This window comes from Scyliorhinus torazame, chromosome 27 (assembly GCF_047496885.1).
Source record: "Scyliorhinus torazame isolate Kashiwa2021f chromosome 27, sScyTor2.1, whole genome shotgun sequence".
Lineage (NCBI taxonomy): Eukaryota > Metazoa > Chordata > Chondrichthyes > Carcharhiniformes > Scyliorhinidae > Scyliorhinus > Scyliorhinus torazame.
The window spans coordinates 24,175,329-24,195,763 of record NC_092733.1 but is presented as its reverse complement, the minus strand read 5'-3'; the positions used below and the strand labels follow the sequence as shown (position 1 = coordinate 24,195,763).

The 20,435-nt window shown below is 46.5% G+C and overlaps 1 protein-coding gene across 1 annotated transcript in view; it reads right to left on the bottom strand.

The window, feature by feature from the left end:
* Positions 1-9,978: 9,978 nt before the first annotated feature.
* Positions 9,979-20,435, bottom strand: part of LOC140403397 (adhesion G protein-coupled receptor E3-like) — an 82,045-nt gene continuing 71,588 nt past the window's right edge. Inside the window, exons 15-19 of the mRNA XM_072491327.1 lie at positions 19,928-19,994; positions 16,513-16,604; positions 13,631-13,799; positions 12,300-12,401; positions 9,979-11,624 (exon numbers count right to left, since the gene is read on the bottom strand). Of these exons, the coding sequence (XP_072347428.1) occupies positions 11,610-11,624; positions 12,300-12,401; positions 13,631-13,799; positions 16,513-16,604; positions 19,928-19,994 (445 nt within the window). The 3' untranslated portion in view covers positions 9,979-11,609. The remainder of the gene's footprint in view (positions 11,625-12,299; positions 12,402-13,630; positions 13,800-16,512; positions 16,605-19,927; positions 19,995-20,435) is intronic.

Below are 20,435 nucleotides of genomic sequence, written 5' to 3'. Positions count from 1 at the left end.
ACCGGTCGGCGGACATCGCGCCGATACCGGAGAATTTCGCCCCACATGTTGCTCACAACATAGGAACAGGGGAAATCTGTCATCCTTACCCGGCCTAGTTGACATGTGACTCCATATCCACAGCAATGTGGTTGACTCTTAAAATGCCCTCAGGGATGGGCAATGAATTTTGGCCCAAGCCATCGATGCCCACATCCCATGAACAATTAAAAACATTTTTGAAAGATTCACAACCCTTTAAGTAAAGTAATTTCTCCAAATTTCATCTTCCCCCTTATTTTGAAATTATGCCCCCTGGTTCTCGACTGCCCGACCAAGGGAAACATCTTACCTGCATCAACATTGTCTATTCCTTTCAGTATTTTGCAGGTTTCAATGAGATCACCTCGCGTTGTTTGAAACTCGAGAGAACACCAGCCCAGTTTTCCCCAATCCCTCTTCATAAGACAGTCCCACCATCCCGGGAACAAGTCTGGTGAACCTTCGTTGCACTCCCTCTGTGGCAATAATATCCTTTCTGTGGTAAGGGGACTTAAACTACACACAGCGCTCCAGATGGGGTCTTACCAAGGTCCTATACAATTGAAGCAAGATCTCACTGCTCCTGTATTCAAATCCTCTTGCGATAAAGGCTACATTCTATTAGCCTTCCTAATAGCTTGCTGCACCTGCATGTTAGCCTTGAGTGACTTGTGGACAAGGACTTCGATAAACATTGAATTTACAGCACAGACACTGGCCATTCAGGCCGACTGGTTAATACAAGTTAATGCTCCTCCCACTCTATACATTTAACCTTCCTCTCCCCCTCGTGTGTCTATCCAGTTTTCTCTAAAAAGCACCTGTACTACTCACTTCAGCTACTCCTCATGCCACATTCAAACCACTCCCTGAAGTGTTTTGCGATGTGCTGTGGTCATTAAAGTTGCTTCAGAAATGGAAGTTGTTTTCTTTTAATGCTGAAGGTATTTACTAAAGCTGTTAATTAACACAACTCTTGGCAGAGTCCGATCGGGGTGTTTGTGCCTAATAAGTGTAGAAAAATGATACATGGCAGATCTTGGCCAAAAGGAAGCAAATCGACAAACATGATGAGACAGGGCAGTGTGGTGATGAAGCGAAGAAATTTCAATGTCACTGCGAGAGAGGAAGTAGATGAATCAATATGGCTTGAGACATATACTGGAGCCTTCAAGGAGTTAACAATGGAGTTTATTGATGATAGGCAAAGGCAGTTAATGTGCTTTCTCATCGCATTCTTGAAAGTCTCTCAGCCAATCCATTAGTCGCCGAGTGGCATGGGCACGTTCTCATGTGTCGTATGCCATTTGCTCGTACATAAACCTGGAGATCATTGCCAGTAAGACGAGTGACATTTTCCAAAATAATGGATTCAGGAAGCCTATGAATAGCAAACACTCGGTGCAAGGTGTCCACTGTGGGCGCCAAGGTCCAACTGTTCCGTTCGATGGACTGACCCCAATGCTCAGTCCCTTGGTCAAACTGATCTGGTTTCCCAACGGTCGGCATTTTCACTCAGGGTTTAAAAGATTCCCAACTCTTGCTGGAGTTTCTCTACTTTGTCAAATGCTCCCTCCCTCAATTCATGACATGGCGATCGAATACCTTTACCTCGCCGTAAGTGTGGTGGCTCGAGGCAAACATTGGAGGCCTCCAATAATTCAGAAAGAGGTTTACTGATGAATGGCAAAGACAGTTAAGTAAGAGGCATAGGAAACAATAGAGTGGCTCCAGGTTCCTGCTCCCAGGGCCCCACGCACTGCCACGCGATTGGCCCCAAGACAGTCATGTGGTGAGTTGAACCCTGCCCCCTTAAAGAAGCCACGCAACCATAAACACTAAGGCTGCTTTTACTGAACATGAAATTCAACATGAAACAGTTTTGCGACTGCAATGATGGTAAGTTTGGCAAGTAGAGACATCCCACTATTTGTCACATTGAATGATGCAGCCTTCAGCAAGGGGCAGTGTGCCCCACAACAGTTAAAGGTGCTGCTTTTGGACATCCCCATAATAGAGCCCGGTATTTAATCGATTAACAGCAGGTTAACAAGAAATGGGAAGATGGGTAAAAGTATGGGACACAGAAAAATACTTTAAAAAGTTAATAAAATTATGGAACTCAGAGGAAGCTTGCCACTATCCAGAAATAAACAGCCCTATGGATTGACGCTGTATCCACCAGCTTTACATTCACCCCCTCTACCACTGGCACAGTGGCAGCAGTCTGCGCCATCAACAATCTGCACTGCAACAAATCACCAAGGATTCTTCAACAACACCTCCAAAGCTGTGACCCGGTGAATGGGGACACTACCACTGCATGTTCCCCTCCAAGCCACACACCATCCCAACTTGACAATCTATTGGCCTTTCATTCACCGTTAGAGTCTAATTCCCAGACTTTGCTGTGCATTTACCTACAGCAGATGGGCTGCAGCGGTTGAAGAAGGCAGCCCACCACCTGCTCAAACGCAGTTAAGGGTGGGGGGTCAATATCCGCCTTGCCACTGATGCCCATAATAAAGAGACAACAGATTGCAAAAGCTCCATTTATAAATACATCTCATGAGCCCCATGGGTTTGATTACAGCCTTTAACTGGTTCTCTCATATTGCATCTATAATTTAAATATCAAAATCAAATGGACATTGCGAGTTCGGTTTCAGAGTTAGGACCTCCTATCCTATGGAATTTTCCAAAGTTACAATTGTTGTGTTGGGTGCTCTGGATCCGTGGAACACATACAGGCCACCAACACTTAAAATAGTACAACACTATTTTATTAAGTTAGAAACAGTTGAACATACTTTCACTGTGGGTTAACACGATGTTAGATTAAACTAAAGACCTATGCCTGTCCTAACCAGTCTATGCACTCAGCACATGGTGAAGATCTGTGCTGTAAGCTGTAAGCTCTATCCTTCTAAGAGGCTGCATCCCGAATGAGCGGGAACTCTGATGCCCCCTGTCTTTATAGTGAGTGTGCTCTAACTGGTGATTGGCTGCGGTTTGTGTGTGTTGATTGGTCTTGCTGTGTGTCCATCAGTGTGTGTGTGTCTGCACCATGATATACTGGTGTATATTATGACAACAATGACAGTCGTTCCTCGTGCTGCCTGTCGGTGTCACTCTGACATGAGTTTTCCATTCTAAAATGGGCAGTGAGCTGTCCCTGACACAGCAACGGGCCAGCTCTGTCGCTCGGTGAAGTTGACAAGCCCCTCATTAACATCTTTACTTCACCGGCCTGCGGGAAAACTGAGGTTTGATCTTTCAGTTTGCTTTTGGCAGCAGTCGAGTAATCGGATTATGTTAATCGATTAACCCTACTCAACGGTTTGCTGAATTGCAGGAAAACACAGGACGGCAGTAACTCACACGACGACGCCCAGGTTAACATTATGTGAAAGCAAATATCTCGCCATGTAGGCTTTGTAAGTCCAGAGTTGAGTTCTGTAACAGGTTTTTGTAGCTTTCCAGTTTTTGTGGCTTGAACCTGTAATGTATTAGGCTATATTTTTATCTTAAAATTAATACACCATCTCTAGGCACTGATTTTTATATGTATTTCTTTAGATTTTATGTAACGTCTGTAACCCTGTAATTTCTGGAAGACTGTGCACCACTCTGCACTCCTTTACTATATTTCATTTAACTTGTACAAAGCACAGGCAGTTAAGAATTCTACAAGACACCAGGACATCAATTAAACATTTGGGTTACTGAGCCTGAATGTTAGTCAGCAATCCTAGACATCGCACTCGAATAGGCAAACACCAAAAGTAAAAGCAGACACCAAAACTACCCCTGAGGCCAAAGCTACCCCTCACACAAAAACTACCCCTGAGGTCAAAACTAACCCTGAGGTTAGTTATCTCAGTGGGAACTCACAAAATTTAATAAGACAACAGAAAAGCTCCACTGAGAGAGACATTTCTGTGAATAGTTAATACAATGGATAATCGTCCGTCACTAGAACCAATCAGAAACTGACCATGGCCCATCCAAACCAATCAGAAACTGATTGTGCCCCACGCAAACCAATCAGAAACAGACCATGCACAAGTCATGTAGTTTAAAACGAGTTAAAAAGCACAAACTTGGGGCTATCAGGTCTGCTGAATTTGAAGACTGAACTGAAGATCACACACCGAATGTCAGAGAATAGAGAAGGCCTTGTGTCGCTAAGTGTCCTGGGCTAAATTAGGAAGCAGGAACCACATGAAGACAGTAAAGTCGCTGCCCAGCTTTGTTTAATATCACTTTTGTTGCTTAATAAATGTTTCCGGAGTTACTTCACTAGATTATCTCCTCTTGTCTGAATTGTCTCAAAAGAACAAATTAGTAAGTGGAGGTTAAACTGCCCCAAAAACTTACCAGACTGTAGAGAAATATTGACTGTGAGGAAAAAAGGCTCACTCGCTGCAATAATATGCTGGGGGTGGTCTAGGTGAGTGTGGCACCACTGGCCCTCAGGGAAAGGAAGACCCGCCCTCGAGAGTTGCTGGCCAAGGGAGCCCTTGGAAGAATTGTCATGGATGCCAGGCAAAGGTAAGTTGGGGTGTTTTGGGAGGGAAGGGATTGGGCACCTTAGGGATCGGAGGAGGGACTGCCGGGTTTTCAGAACATAGGGATTAGGAGCAGAAGTGGGCAATTCAGCTCTTCGAGCCTGCTCCTCCATTCAATCAAATCATAGCTGATCTCTTCCTGGTCTCAAAGTCACCTCCCTGCCTGTTCCCCATATCCCGTTAACCCATTTTTAAAATCAGAAATATATTTATCTCCCTCTTGAAACCATTTAATAATTCGGACTCCACCGCACTGTGGGGCAGCGAGTTCCACAAATTCACCACCCTCTGCGAGAAATAGTTCCTCCTCATCTCAGTTTTAAATCTAACATCTCTCAACCTATATCTGTGACCTCTCGGTCTAGATTGCCCCACAAGGGGGAACATTTGGTCCACATTTACTTGATCAATCCCTTTTAGTATTTTATATGCCTCAATTAGATCCCCTTTCATCCTTCTGAACTCCAGCGAGTATAAGCCCAAACTGTTTAATCTCTCCTCATACGGCAACCCTTTCAACCCCGGAATCAATCTGGTGAACTTGAAATGAAATGAAAATCGCTTATTGTCACGAGTAGGCTTCAATGAAGTTACTGTGAAAAGCCCCTAGTGGCCACATTCCGGCGCCTGTTTGGGGAGGCTGGTACGGGAACTTCCTCTGAACTCTCTCCAATGCCACCACATCCTTCCTCAAATAAGGAGATCAAAACTGGACACAATACTGCAGGTGTGGTCTCACCAACACCCTATACAATTACAACACTTCTCTACTTTTATATTCCAGTCCTTTTGCAATAAACGCTAACATTCCATTTGCCTTTCTTTTGACATTTTGTACCTGCATACAGACCTTGTGCGATTCATGAACAACGACACCCAGATCCCTCTGCGCAGATGCATTTTGAGTCTGCTTTCCAATTGGATAATAATTTGCCTGACTATTTTTTGGCCAAAATGGATAACCTCACACTTACCCACATTAAATTCCATCTGCCAAAATTGGGCCCAATCTCCTCACCTATCTATATCCACCTGTAAAATTTATATCTCCTCCTCACTGCCTGCATTCCCACCTACATCAGTAACCACAAATGTTGTTATGTTACACTCTGTTCTAGCTTGCTGATTATTTATACAGATTGTCAAAAGTTGAGATCCTAGGACTGAGCCCTGCATTACCCCTTTAGTTACAGTTCGCCAGCAAGAGAAGGGCCCATTTAACCCGACCCTCTACTGTCTGTCAGTCAGCCAATCCTCTATCCAATCTGGTATTCAAACTCTAACCCCTGCGATCTCACCTTCTGGATCAATCTTTTATCCAGCACCTTGTCAAACGCTGAAGCCAGGGTGAAGGCACAATAGAACATAGAACATAGAACAATACAGCGCAGTACAGGCCCTTCGGCCCACGATGTTGCACCGAAACAAAAGCCATCTAACCTACACTATGCCATTATCATCCATATGTTTATCCAATAAACTTTTAAATGCCCTCAATGTTGGCGAGTTCACTACTGTAGCAGGTAGGGCATTCTACGGCCTCACTACTCTTTGCGTAAAGAACCTACCTCTGACCTCTGTCCTATATCTATTACCCCTCAGTTTAAAGTTATGTCCTCTCGTGCCAGCCATATCCATCCGCGGGAGAAGGCTCTCACTGTCCACCCTATCCAACCCCCTGATCATTTTGTATGCCTCTATTAAGTCTCCTCTTAACCTTCTTCTCTCCAACGAAAACAACCTCAAGTCCATCAGCCTTTCCTCATAAGATTTTCCCTCCATACCAGGCAACATCCTGATAAATCTCCTCTGCACCCGCTCCAAAGCCTCCACGTCCTTCCTATAATGCGGTGACCAGAACTGTACGCAATACTCCAAATGCGGCCGTACCAGAGTTCTGTACAGCTGCAACATGACCTCCCGACTCCGGAACTCAATCCCTCTACCAATAAAGGCCAACACTCCATAGGCCTTCTTCACAACCCTATCAACCTGGGTGGCAACTTTCAGGGGGATCTATGTACATGGACACCTAGATCCCTCTGCTCATCCACACTTTCAAGAACTTTACCATTAGCCAAATATTCCGCATTCCTGTTATTCCTTCCAAAGTGAATCACCTCACACTTCTCTACATTAAACTCCATTTGCCACCTCTCAGCCCAGCTCTGCAGCTTATCTATATCCCTCTGTAACCTGCTACATCCTTCCACACTATCGACAACACCACCGACTTTAGTATCGTCTGCAAATTTACTCACCCACCCTTCTGCGCCTTCCTCTAGGTCATTGATAAAAATGACAAACAGCAACGGCCCCAGAACAGATCCTTGTGGTACTCCACTTGTGACTGTACTCCATTCTGAACATATCCCATCAACCACCACCCTCTGTCTTCTTTCAGCTAGCCAATTTCTGATCCACATCTCTAAATTACCCTCAATCCCCAGCCTCCGTATTTTTTGCAATAGCCTACCGTGGGGAACCTTATAAAACGCTTTGCTGAAATCCATATACACCACATCAACTGCTCTACCATCGTCTACCTGTTCAGTCACCTTCTCAAAGAACTCAATAAGGTTTGTGAGGCATGACCTACCCTTCACAAAGCCATGCTGACTATCCCTGATCATATTATTCCTATCTAGATGATTATAAATCTTGTCTCTTATAATCCCCTCCAAGACTTTACCCACTACAGACGTGAGGCTCACCGGTCTATAGTTGCCGGGGTTGTCTCTGCTCCCCTTTTTGAACAAAGGGACCACATTTGCTGTCCTCCAGTCCTCTGGCACTATTCCTGTAGCCAATGATGACATAAAAATCAAAGCCAAAGGTCCAGCAATCTCTTCCCTGGCCTCCCAGAGAATCCTAGGATAAATCCCATCAGGTCCCGGGGACTTATCTATTTTCAGCCTGTCCAGAATTGCCAACACCTCTTCCCTACGTACCTCAATGCCATCTATTCTATTAGCCTGGGGCTCAGCATTCTCCTCCACAACATTATCTTTTTCCTGAGTGAATACTGACGAAAAATATTCATTTAGTATCTCGCCTATCTCTTCAGACTCCACACACAATTTCCCATCCCTGTCCTTGACTGGTCCTACTCTTTCCCTAGTCATTCGCTTATCCCTGACATACCTATAGAAAGCTTTTGGGTTTTCCTTGATCCTTCCTGCCAAATACTTCTCATGTCCCCTCCTTGCTCGTCTTAGCTCTCTCTTTAGATCCTTCCTCGCTACCTTGTAACTATCCATCGCCCCAACCGAAACTTCACACTTCATCTTCACATAGGCCTCCTTCTTCCTCTTAACAAGAGATTCCACTTCCTTGGTAAACCACGGTTCCCTCGCTCGACGCCTTCCTCCCTGTCTGACCGGTACATACTTATCAAGAACACGCAGTAGCTGATCCTTGAACAAGCCCCACTTATCCAGTGTGCCCAACACTTGCAGCCTACTTCTCCACCTTATCCCCCCCAAGTCACGTCTAATGGCATCATAATTGCCCTTCCCCCAGCTATAACTCCTGCCCTGCGGTGTATACTTATCCCTTTCCATCATTAACGTAAACGTCACCGAATTGTGGTCACTGTCCCCAAAGTGCTCTCCTACCTCCAAATCCAACATCTGGCCTGGTTCATTACCCAAAACCAAATCCAACGTGGCCTCGCCTCTTGTTGGCCTGTCAACATATTGTTTCAGGAAACCCTCCTGCACACACTGTACAAAAAACGACCCATCTATTGTACTCGAACTATATCTTTTCCAGTCAATATTTGGAAAGTTAAAGTCTCCCATAATAACTACCCTGTTACTTTCACTCATATCCAGAATCATCTTCGCCATCCTTTCCTCTACATCCCTAGAACTATTAGGAGGCCTATAAAAAACTCCCAACAGGGTGACCTCTCCTTTCCTGTTTCTAACTTCAGCCCATACTACCTCGGAAGAAGAGTCCCCATCTAGCATCCTCTCTGCCACCGTAATACTGCTCCTGACTAGCAGCGCCACACCTCCCCCTCTTTTGCCTCCTTCTCTGAGCTTACTAAAACACCTAAACCCCGGAACCTGCAACATCCATTCCTGTCCCTGCTCTATCCATGTCTCCGAAATGGCCACAACATCGAAGTCCCAGGTACCAACCCATGCTGCCAGTTCCCCTACCTTGTTTCGTATACTCCTGGCATTGAAGTAGACACACTTCAAACCACCTACCTGAACACTGGCCCCCTCCTGCGACGTCAAATCTGTGCTCCTGACCTCTATACTCTCATTCTCACTTACCCTAAAACTACAATCCAGGTTCCCATGCCCCTGCTGCATTAGTTTAAACCCCCCCAAAGAGCACTAACAAATCTCCCCCCCCAGGATATTTGTGCCCCTCAGGTTCAGATGTAGACCATCCTGTCTGTAGAGGTCCCACCTTCCCCAGAAAGAGCCCCAGTTATCCAAAAATCTGAATCCCTCCCGCCTGCACCATCCCTGTAGCCACGTGTTTAAATGCTCTCTCTCCCTATTCCTCATCTCACTATCACGTGGCACGGGCAACAACCCAGAGATAACAACTCTGTTTGTTCTAGCTCTGAGCTTCCATCCTAGCTCCCTGAAAGCCTGCCTGACATCCTTGTCCCCTTTCCTACCTATGTCGTTAGTGCCAATGTGGACCACGACTTGGGGCTGCTCCCCCTCCCCCCTAAGGACCCGGAAAACACGATCCGAGACATCACGTACCCTTGCACCTGGGAGGCAACATACCAAACGCGAGTCTCTCACGCTCCCACAAAATCTCCTATCTGTGCCCCTGACTATAGAGTCCCCAATTACTAATGCTCTGCTCCTCTCCCCCCTTCCCTTCTGAGCAACAGGGACAGACTCCGTGCCAGAGGCCCGTACCCCATGGCTTACCCCTGGTAAGTCCCCCCCCCCACAAGTATCCAAAGCGGTATACTTGTTTCTCAGGGGAACGACCGCAGGGGATCCCTGCACTGACTGCTTTTTCCCAGTCCCTCTTACAGTTACCCACCTATCTCCAATCTTTGGTGTAACTAATTCCCTGAAGCTGCTATCTATGACCCCTTCTGCCTCCCGGGAGGGGGGGGGGAGGGGTAACATCTTGAAGAAAGAATACCACTCCTGCGTACAGGGCACCCCTAAAAGCAGGTATTGCCCACTCACCATCAGCGCCCCCCCCCCCTTCCACTCCGCCTTTTCACCTCACATGGTGAAAAAACAGCTTGCCCCACCTTCCACTGATTACCATATTATGGTTGTGGATGTGGTAACCGGACCTTAATAAGCGCTTAACTGTATTTTGGGGGTGGGAAAAATATACTTTATTCATAAAATATCAGAAGGAAATTACAAACATTTCAAAATGGCCATTACACAAAGTTCCATAATATTCCGGTTCTCTATATATGTCATGTTGCACTCACATGATCAAGAGGGAGAGGTTTAAGGAGGACATTCCACAGTCTATCACCCAGGCAGATGATGGCACGGTTGCCAATGGTGGAGAAATTAAAATTGGAGACACTCAAAAGGCCAGAATTGGAGGAGCACAGAGATTGCAGTGGTTACAGGACCGTGGCAGGTTACAGAGATAAAGGAGGGTGCTGGGGGCACGGAGGATTTGAGCACACAGATGAGGATTTTTAAGTTGAGGCTTTGCAGGATCGGCAGCCAACGTGAACGAGAGAACAAAGAGGTGATGGGTATTTGGAAGACAGAATGAAAACCAAATTACTGCCCTGTCTTGTACTGAACCATCAGAGCGCTAAGAAGTTCTTGTTCATCCTTCTGGCAGTATGAGCAGCTAACACCACCACAGAGAGAGAGAGAGAGAGAGAAAGGCAGCAGATACAATCAGGGAAGAACTTCGCTCATAAAATGCAGACGGTTCGCCACTGGATAGCAGAATATGAAGAGGAGGACCCTTGATCTTTTGATGCCCCATGCTTGACTGGATTTTCTAAACAGATCACCAAGAGCTTCAGCAGAGCACAAGAGGAAGAAATGAGCAAACTCGGAAAGAGATCAACCTGATAACACCAGCCCACTTCTCCTTACTGTAAATGTAAGAGGTTCTATCTGATCACCTTTAATGTCTCATTTCTTCTTGTTTTCATTTGAAAAAGGAACTATTTTGGCTATCGATAGTTTAATAGCAGGCAAGGAAATTAAGTTAAGGATCGATCAGATCAGCCAAGATCTTATTGAATGGTGGAGCAGGCTCGATGATCCGAGTAGTCCATTCCTACTCCTATGCTCTTACAGTGGTTAAATCATTGGGTTAATAATCATTGTGTGGATCAGCACTAAACGGCGCCAGGGTGAGGTCTCCCAGGCACAGCCGTTAGTTCCCGGGCTTCAGGAGAATTAGGTGCAAGCCCAGCCAGATCCAGATCGCAATGTCTCACGAGATCTCGTTAGATCCCGCAAGGTATTCTGAGAGTCGCAAATCTCACGAGAGGCCTCACATGATATTGACCGGCCTCATCGCGTCACTGAGTCGGGCGTGATCAGGCCATACGATCACTCCCCTAGTCTCAATCACGATGAGCATGAAGCTACTGGATTGTCGTTAAAACCCACCGGTTTCATTAATGCCTATTAGGGAAGGAAATCTGCCATCCTTACCCAGTCTGACTAGGCATGGCTCCAGACACACAACAACGCAACCGACTCTTAACTGGCTTAGCAAATCATTCTGTTGTATCAAAGTGACAACAAGAATTAAACAGAATGGGCCACCTAATGTCAACCTAAACACTGATCAAAGGCGTTCCCAGTCCAGTCCACCCACAAATGCCACATGGCATATCCATCTTCTCCTCCTCCGGAGATCCCCCACCATCACAGTCGGTCTTCAGCCAACTCCATTCACTCCACGTGACATCAAGAAACAGCGGAGCACACAGGAAAAGTCCATTCACATCACTGCTGCAAAGCGAATGGGCTTCCTCATTCATCAGGTCTGTGTAATGCAGCTGGTGAAGTAAGAGCAGCTTCATCATTGCTCAGAGCTCTAAGACAAAATGGAAATACATTCTTATGATTACATTTGGTAAGTTACTTCAAATCTACAACAAACCTGTGGTACAGGATTTGACTGGGCGAGGGCACAATGCAATGTTCCGATGGCTCAGTTGAATTCATTTGAGCCACGCAGACCAGAATGGGCTCAGTTTTGATTCTGGTCTTTGTTAAGCTAACTGGACAACAAAGGACACTACATTTACCTTCAGACCTCCTTGGTTAGCAAGAGGAAATATCAGCCGAGGGGTCTTTGCTATCCAATGACACTTGTTGGCGACACATGAGGACAAATTTGGGTTCAGTTGTGATGCCCTCTGTGGCCGAACAGACTACCATTATCAAAGTGACAGTTGGGGACATAAATCAGTTCTTGGACAGTGATGGCATCAGATCAGCTACTGTTCTCCTTTCTATAATCTCCCTGGTTTCAATAGAACCATCTGAGGCAAGGCATAAATGAAGCAAACAATATGACGGCATCTATTTCGGACTGCCGCTCTAGTTGAATTTCTATGGCATTGATTTCCAGCAGTTGACACCAGCTTGCAATATCAGCCACGCAATACAAAATCAAAGGATGTGACTTGGCCAACTACACAAGGAAGGGCATTGGCTGTTCTACCATCAGTGGAAGGTGTATAGACATCATTCAAAACCCACTTACCATCCCGGTCACCTTTGGCACGTTTGTGACTATATTCCTGGGCGCAACAATCCTCCTTGCCTGGAACATTGTGGAAAACCATTTCTGGCACTGGGCCCTCACCTTAATGCAAGATACAACACGCAGTCAGTAATCCCAGAGTTGCAAATCTCACACCGAACCTGTGGCCTTGTCACCTTGTTATTAGTCACAATTAACCAGCTCTTGGTGTAAAATATGTGCAATACAAGTATGGTCGCTATCATATAACTGCAGGACTGTGACAGAAGCTTTCTGTGTTGAATTACACTGCCTTTGCTTTATCATAATATTCCTCTGCGAGAATCCGATTTTACGATGGAATGTTTTCAGAAAATTGGGGGAAATGAGGCCGGCGCGAGGAAATGGGGAATTGGGGGTGGCACCTAGAAAAGAGAAAGTTGGGAGGTGACCCGATAGATCTTTGAAATTATTATTTTAAAAATAAATTTAGAGTACCCAATTCATTTTTTCCAATTAAGGGGCAATTTAGCGTGGCCAATCCACCTACCCTGCACATCTTTGGGTTGTGGGGGTGAAACCCACGCAGACACGGGGAGAACGTGCAAACTCCACACGGACAGTGACCCAGAGCCGGGATCGAACCTGGGACCTCAGCACTGTAAGGCAGCAATGCTACCACTGCTCCACCGTGCTGTTTAGATCTTTGAAATTATGAAGGGGTCCAATGGGTAGGTAAAGAGAAGGTGTTTCCACTTGTGAAAATGTCCAAAAGTAGAGGCCATCAATATAAAGTAGTCACAAATAAATCAGGGGAGATTTACTCCGAGAGTGGATCTTGCACCATCACGAGCATTTGTAATGATCAGCACCACTTCCAAACCCACGAACTCCACCAAGAGTAGCACATACCTGGGAACACCACCATCTGCAGGTTCCTCTCCAAGTCAATCACGATCCTGACTTGGAAATATATCAGCTGTTCCCTCATTATCGCTGGGTCAAAATCCTGGAACTCCCTCCCTAAAGGCACTGTGGGTGCACCTACACCACATGGACCACAGTAATTCAAGATGCTGGCTCACCACCACCTTCTCAAGGGGCAACTAGGAATTGGCGACAAATCCTGGCCTTGCCAACGATGCCAACAACCCATGAAGGAATATTTTAAAAAATTAAGGGGAATCTAGTTAAACACATGAGAGAGAAAGGAAAAAAAAATGATGTTGTCCAGGGAGATGAAGTAAGTAATGGGGAGGAGGCTTGTGGGGAACGTATACATTGGTATGGATCTGCTGGAGACAATGGCCTATTCCTGTGCTGTAAACTCAATGTAATACTATGATCCTTACCTTGGCATTTAACACACAGAGGATGATGAAGATGAAGGTGCCCTGGAAACTGTTGATGATGGTGAATAAATAGACCATCACCACCATTTCTTCTTTAAAGTGGAACAAGCCAAGAATCCAGCTCGAGCCCAGGACAAACACCTGCAAGATGGCTTTAAATGCCAACATCCTGCAGTGAAGAGAGATCAGTGAGATATGGAACTGGCAAACGTACTCTGTATTGTCTGTGCTATTTTAGATGACATTGTATATACGCTACTGCCGTAATGATTTATTCGCCCATTGACTTGTCCTCGGGTGAAGAGAGTCACCACGGCACAGAAGGTGGACATTCGGTCCATCCACTGTTGTGACGGTTCAATTTCATGGGTCCTGAGCCTTAGGGTAGAGTTGCCAATGCTCATTGAACGTATTCCCGCCGACTCCATCAGCTGACACAGAATCACAGGATTTCTACTGCGCTAAAGGAGGCCATTCGACCCATTGTGTTTGTACCAGCTCTCCAAATGAGCAACTCATTTTGTGCCATTCACCCACTTTCTCCCAGTAAGCCTGTACATTCTTCCGTTTCAGACAACGGTCTAGTTAGCTTTTGAAAGCCTCGATTAAACCAGCCTCCACCACACTCTCAGGCAGCCCATTCCAGAGCCTAACCGCTCGCTGCGTGGAAAAGCTTTTCCTCGTGTCACTTTTGCTTCTCTTGCCAATTAGTTTAAACCTGTGCCCTCTCATTCTTGATCTTTTCACGAATGGGACCAGTCTCTCCCTATCTACTCTCCCTATCATGTCCAGACTGCACATGATTTTTATTCCTCCAACAAAACTCGGGTCAACCTTCTTTTCTCCAAGGTAAACAGTCTTAACTTCTCCAATCTATCTTCCTCACTGAAAGTCCCCATTCCCGGAACCATTCTCTTCTAGCCATCTGACATATGAACAGACAAACTAGAAGCAGCAATAGGTAATTCGGCTCCTCCAGACTGCTCCACCAGTCAATAAGATCAGGACTGATCTGTTTGTGTTGAGTTCCCCATTCCCCATTCTCCATCCAACAACTCCTCCACCCCACCAAGAACCTTTGATTCTCTTAATCAACAAGACATCTGGTCACATGACACCTGAGCCAAGATTGAATGTTTAATTGAATTAGAAACTAATGAAGGGATTACAAGTTTGACACTCTTACTATCTTAAAGTTGGTGCACTTAAATGTTCTATTTCATTATCTATGCTAAGATTGCCATATTCAGTAAATTAATTCATTTATTTGTCCTCTGCCCAAAGGTAGCCCCTGGCTCATTGTTTACTTGCTGATTTTGTCAGTGGTGGTTTGACATAGCTTAACACTCCCAGGAGCCGGGCAAGGAGGCAGACCCCAAATCTACAAGAGTAGTGCAGCTTGGTGGCACAGTGGTTAGCACTGCTGCCTCACAGGGTCTGGGATCCAGATTTTGAATCTGGCCTCGGGCGGCTCTCTGTGTGGAGCTTGCACTTCCCCCCGTGTCTACCAGGGTTCCCTGCGGGTGCTCCGGTTTCCTCCCACAGCCCTAAGATGGGCAGGTACATGGATTAGCCACGCTAAATTGTCCCTAAGTATCCAGGGATGTGCAGGTAGGGTTATGGGGACAGGGATTGGATTGGATTTTGTTTATCGTCACGTGTACTGAGGTACAGTGAAAACTACATAAACACCGACATCAGGTGACGCATACAGGGGTGTAGTGTTAAGGAGGTCAATCCATAAGAGGGTCATTTAGGAGTCTGGTAACAGCAGGGAAGAAGCTGTTTTTGAGTCTGTTCGTGCCTGTTCTCAGTCACCGTGAGCAAGGGAGTGGAGATGGGTAGGGTGCTGGTCCAGGGGGTTGATGCAGACTCCATGAGCCAAATGGTCTCCTTCTGCACTGTAGGGATTCTATTCTACCTCAGCCATAATGGGAACCCAACTCTGCTATGGTAATTCTGCACAACACACTAGCCAGTTACTAGCTATCTAGCCTACTGAGCTAACTAGCCCTCAGTCAGCTGGCAAAGTTTCAAATTTGATAGGTTATGGGTTCACGTCCCATTCCATTGTTTTGACCCCAGTTGACCTGTAGGTAAGACTACTACTTTAGTTCCAAGATGCTGGGGCATCTCCACTAGACTCACAACAAGCCCTGTCCACATTGTGCTTGCTGACCTTCATTGGCTCCCACTTATGATTTTAAAATATTTGTCCTTTTCAAATCCTTCCAAGGCCTCACCCCTCCCTACTGCTGTCACCTCCTCCGGTCCTGAAACTCTCTCAGATATCTGTGCTCCTCCAATTCTGGCCTCTTGAGCAAACCCAATAGCACCACCATTGGTGACCATTCCTTCAGTTGCGTGGGCCCTAAACTCTGGAATATTCGACCTAGCCCTCTCCACCCTCTCTAATCTCTTTCATCTTTTAAGTCACCTTGAAAACTCTTTGACCAAGCTTTTGGTTAGCTGCTTGAACACCTTCTTCAGTGGCTTGGATGTCAACCTTTGCTTGATACTGTTCCTGTGAAGCAGCTTGGGATGCTGTGCTACATTGAAGACACTATATAAATGCAGATTGTTGTTGCATTACTCACATCTCCCTTTGCTAGATCTGGCTTTCATCTCAATGTCTTCATTCAGACAAAAGTGAACCAGCCACGGATCCTGCCTGAACACTATCTGGTGGTTCCCGCCCCAAGTGCCCAGGACTGATGCTTCCCACAGTTGTGTTATTCACCTGTGAATAATGGCCACCTGGGTGAGATACCTGGTACTGAGCTGGGCAGAACTGCACCTTGCCAAGGAACGATTTCTTAAGCAGAGTAAGTGAGGCAGTAAAACCCTTAAAAATAAAGTCTGGAGACCTTGGTGGAGCTCACCTTGTGTCTTTAAGTTTTGATACTGCCACGTCACGCTTGGAAACTGCGTTCTTCAAAGTCCAGAGTGTTATGAGGAACAGGAATGTGTTGATCTGTTGAAAGATTGGAAATGCAAGATGAATTGAGTGAGCCTGCACTCCCGAAGGGTCACTGCCCTTAACTGGAGCCTGAGGTGGTGAGAGAGAGATAGACAGAGAGAAAGAGAGAGAAAGGGAGAGCAACATGACACCACAGCTTCTCCAGCCCACTCTGCCTAAGACTTGCACCAGCTGCTATCGGGGCAGCCCAGGAACTGATTAAAGTCAAGATATTCACACCAGCATGGATACAGGTTCTCTTATCTCAAGAAGCTAGACAGGAGGGCTCTCGATGCTGAAGGAGTAATCAGAGGCCTTCACATAAGAACATAAGAACATAAGAACTAGGAGCAGGAGTAGGCCTTCTGGCCCCTCGAGCCTGCTCCACCATTCAATGAGATCATGGCTGATCTTTTGTGGACTCAGCTCCACTTTCCGGCCCGAACACCATAACCCTTAATCCCTTTATTCTTCAAAAAACTATCTATCTTTATCTTAAAAACATTTAATGAAGGAGCCTCTACTGCTTCACTGGGCAAGGAATTCCATAGATTCACAACCCTTTGGGTGAAGAAGTTCCTCCTAAACTCAGTCCTAAAAATCTTTTCAGAGAGGAGCCTTGGCTGCAGTAGAAGGTAAATGATGGGGAGAGCACCACAAAATGTAACAGCCCTCTCAGCAGATTTTTGAACAACATCGGTAAAAAATACAAAGAAAGCAGCCAGGACACCAATGCGGGGAAATGAGAGGCAGGTGTAATCTCTCTTCAGCATGGCATTCGGCTGTACTGCCATCCAGGTACTCACAGAGGGCTCATAGGTCTACCGGGACTGCTGGCACTCAAGTATGCCACTGGGCGTCCACCTTCAAGCAGTTATGCCCTCGTCCCCATCCACCCCCACTCACATCACATCGGGAAACCAGAGGCCAACTCAAAATTCCCGGTCGATCTTCCAAAATCCCTACTCATCAAAACTCCTAATGAACCTACTTGTCTTCCCACCTATTGGATGTGGGCAGCCTTCCCGGGCCCCCGAAGCAACATCGGTCAAAATGGTCGCTGTCAGGAACAGGTTCGCGAAGCTGGCACCTCGGCCAGCCACATAATCTTCGGGCTCCATCTGCCTCAATTCCCAACATCGGCGACACCCATAAATTCAACTGCTCACCCCATCGGCATCCCCTAACTCGCAGCACAGCCCAAGTCTGTCAAATTCTGCCATCATACCTCGGGAGACTTTTCCTAGCAACTCTCCTCTGAACAGCATGCAAGATAGTTCATGGTCTGAAAGTGACCCTCAGCTCTGCCTCCATCCTTCCTCTGTCAGAGATATTCTGATCTCTATTTTTTTGGTACCATACTTTGATCGCCCTTATCGACTTTCCCTCTGTTCCTCTGAAAAGCTCCAAAGGTGCTGACTTTATTAATCTATTGTGCTCAAATGGAAATTCACCGGACAGATCAAGCCAATCGGGCACGGGCGAGGCCAGCGGCGGGACTGCCCCTGTAATTAAGACCCCAGGAGATCGCCCCTCCCGAGAGCTACCGGCTAAACAGGAGCAGACAACTCTGGAGCGCAACAGCTCCAGTGGAGGCCGTAGCTGCTGCCAGAAGGACAGGCACCGGAGTCCTGGGATCATGGAGCAACCCAGGCCACAGGTAATTAATGTGGGATTGGGGGGGGGGGGCAGTGCGTTTCACAGGGTTGAGATCACGGGGCGAGGGGGTGCAGCAGGGTTGCCGGTAGCAAGGGCTGGCGGGTGCCTCTCAACAGGCTCCTCTCCCCGATGTCAAGTCAACTTTCAGGCACTGGGAGCTTTTGATGGAGGGACCCCTACCCCAAAAGGTGACAAATCAGATGCAGGGTTTTAAGCTGCCTAACTGCAGCTAGGTTAATAATAGCGGTGATGGGATGAGACCGTTAAGTGATATTAATTGGTCACTTACTGGCCTCAACAGGTGCTAGGGCAACAAGGTAAACCTTCCCACCGAGAACATAGTTCTGGCAGAGGTGGGAAGGTGATAAGTTCCGGTACATCACAATCCCAGCTAATTACATGCCCGTCCCACTGACAACGAGAGCAGAAGATCCCACCCATCATGTCACCTCTTACACTCATTGGGGTGGTATGACGGCACAATGGTTAGCACTGCTGTCTCACAGCGCCAGAGACCCGGGTTCAATTCCAGCTGTGGGTGACTGTCTTTGTGGCGGACGCACTTTCTCCCTGCGTCTGCGTGGATTTCCTCCGGGTGCTCCGGTTTCCTCCCACATTCCAAAGATTAGATGGATAGGTTAGATGGATTGGCCATGCTAAATTGCAACAACTCTGCTTTACATAGTGCCTTTAAAATGTCCCAAGATTCTTCATGAGACACATAAGAAAATATTGAGACAGATCAACAAAAATCTGGCCAAAGAGCTGGACGTTGACCAGTGTCTTAAAGGAGAAGTGAAAGGTAGAAGGAGAGTTCAGAGAGGGAATTGCAGAGCTTCAGAATTAGGGAACAGGCCAAATGTGAAGGAACGCAGACATCATAGAAGTTTGTCGAGTTTGCCATACCATACTAGCCTCCCCGAACAGGCGCCGGAATGTGGCGACTAGGGGCTTTTCACAGTAACTTCATTGACGCTTACTTGTGACGATAAGCTATTATTATTATTATTGTCATTATTGAATATGGTATAGAATCATAGAATCCCTACAGTGCAGAATGGGGCCATTCGGTCCATCGAGTCTGCACCAACCCTCCAAAAGACCACTCTACCTCGGCAAGATCTCCACCCCCACCCTATCCTCATAACCCCATGCATTGCTCATGGCCAACCTACCTAACCCACACATTTTTGGACTGTGGGAGGAAACTGGAGCACTGGAGGAAATCCACGCAGACAGGGGGAGAACGTGCAAACTCTCACACAGTTACACAAGGCCAGAATCGAACCCCTCGGCGTTGGGAGGCAGCAGTGCTAACCACTGTGCCATTAGGGACTCCATGGAGATATTTGAAAACATGAGAGAAGAACCTTAAAATCGAGACATTGCCAGACCAGCAGCCAATGGAGGCCAGTGAGCGCAGGGATGGTGGTGATGAACAGGACGGTGTGAGTTGGGATGCGAGGAACAGTATGTTTAAGGTCGATGAAGGTATGAGACCAGCCAGGAGAGAATTGGAATAGGCAAATCGAGAGAGAACAAAGGTGTGAGTGAAGGTTGCAGCAGCAGAGAAGCTAAGAAATGGGCATCAAAAGAGGAATTACCTTCACTGTTTTTTGAACCATAATTTCTGACTACATAAACTACACAATCTCAATGTGGAGAATATTGATATTTACCCCGATTATCACACACACAGGCCCCAAGAAGCTCCAGATGAATTTTCTATGCAGTTGTAGCCAGCAGCTGGAATTGGAACAACAGAAGATTTATGATTAAAGTTCAGGGTGTATTACATTTTCAACAAATACAACGTTGTGAGCCAAGTGTCAGGTAACCCGTGTGCAAATGAACCAGGCTGGTGTGGAGCATAAAAGCTAGCAGGGACTAGTTGGTCTGAATGGCCCATTTCTCCGCTGTATTTCGATATGGAGATCTACGCTCTGCATTGATTCAGCAAACTGAGCGGCAGGGGGCACTGCACCTCATCTCAATGATCTCTGACCTGGGAAGGAAGAAATTAGATCAGCCAATGCTCCTGGGGGAATATGCAAGTGACTGTTGCAACTACGTAGAAATCAGCCAACAAAGGATTGGGATCGATTGCGGAGCCTTAGCTGATCGAAGTGCCCTCTGCCACTCACTGTAGAGACATGGATGAAGAATGCTATTTTGGTGGAGAGGCTG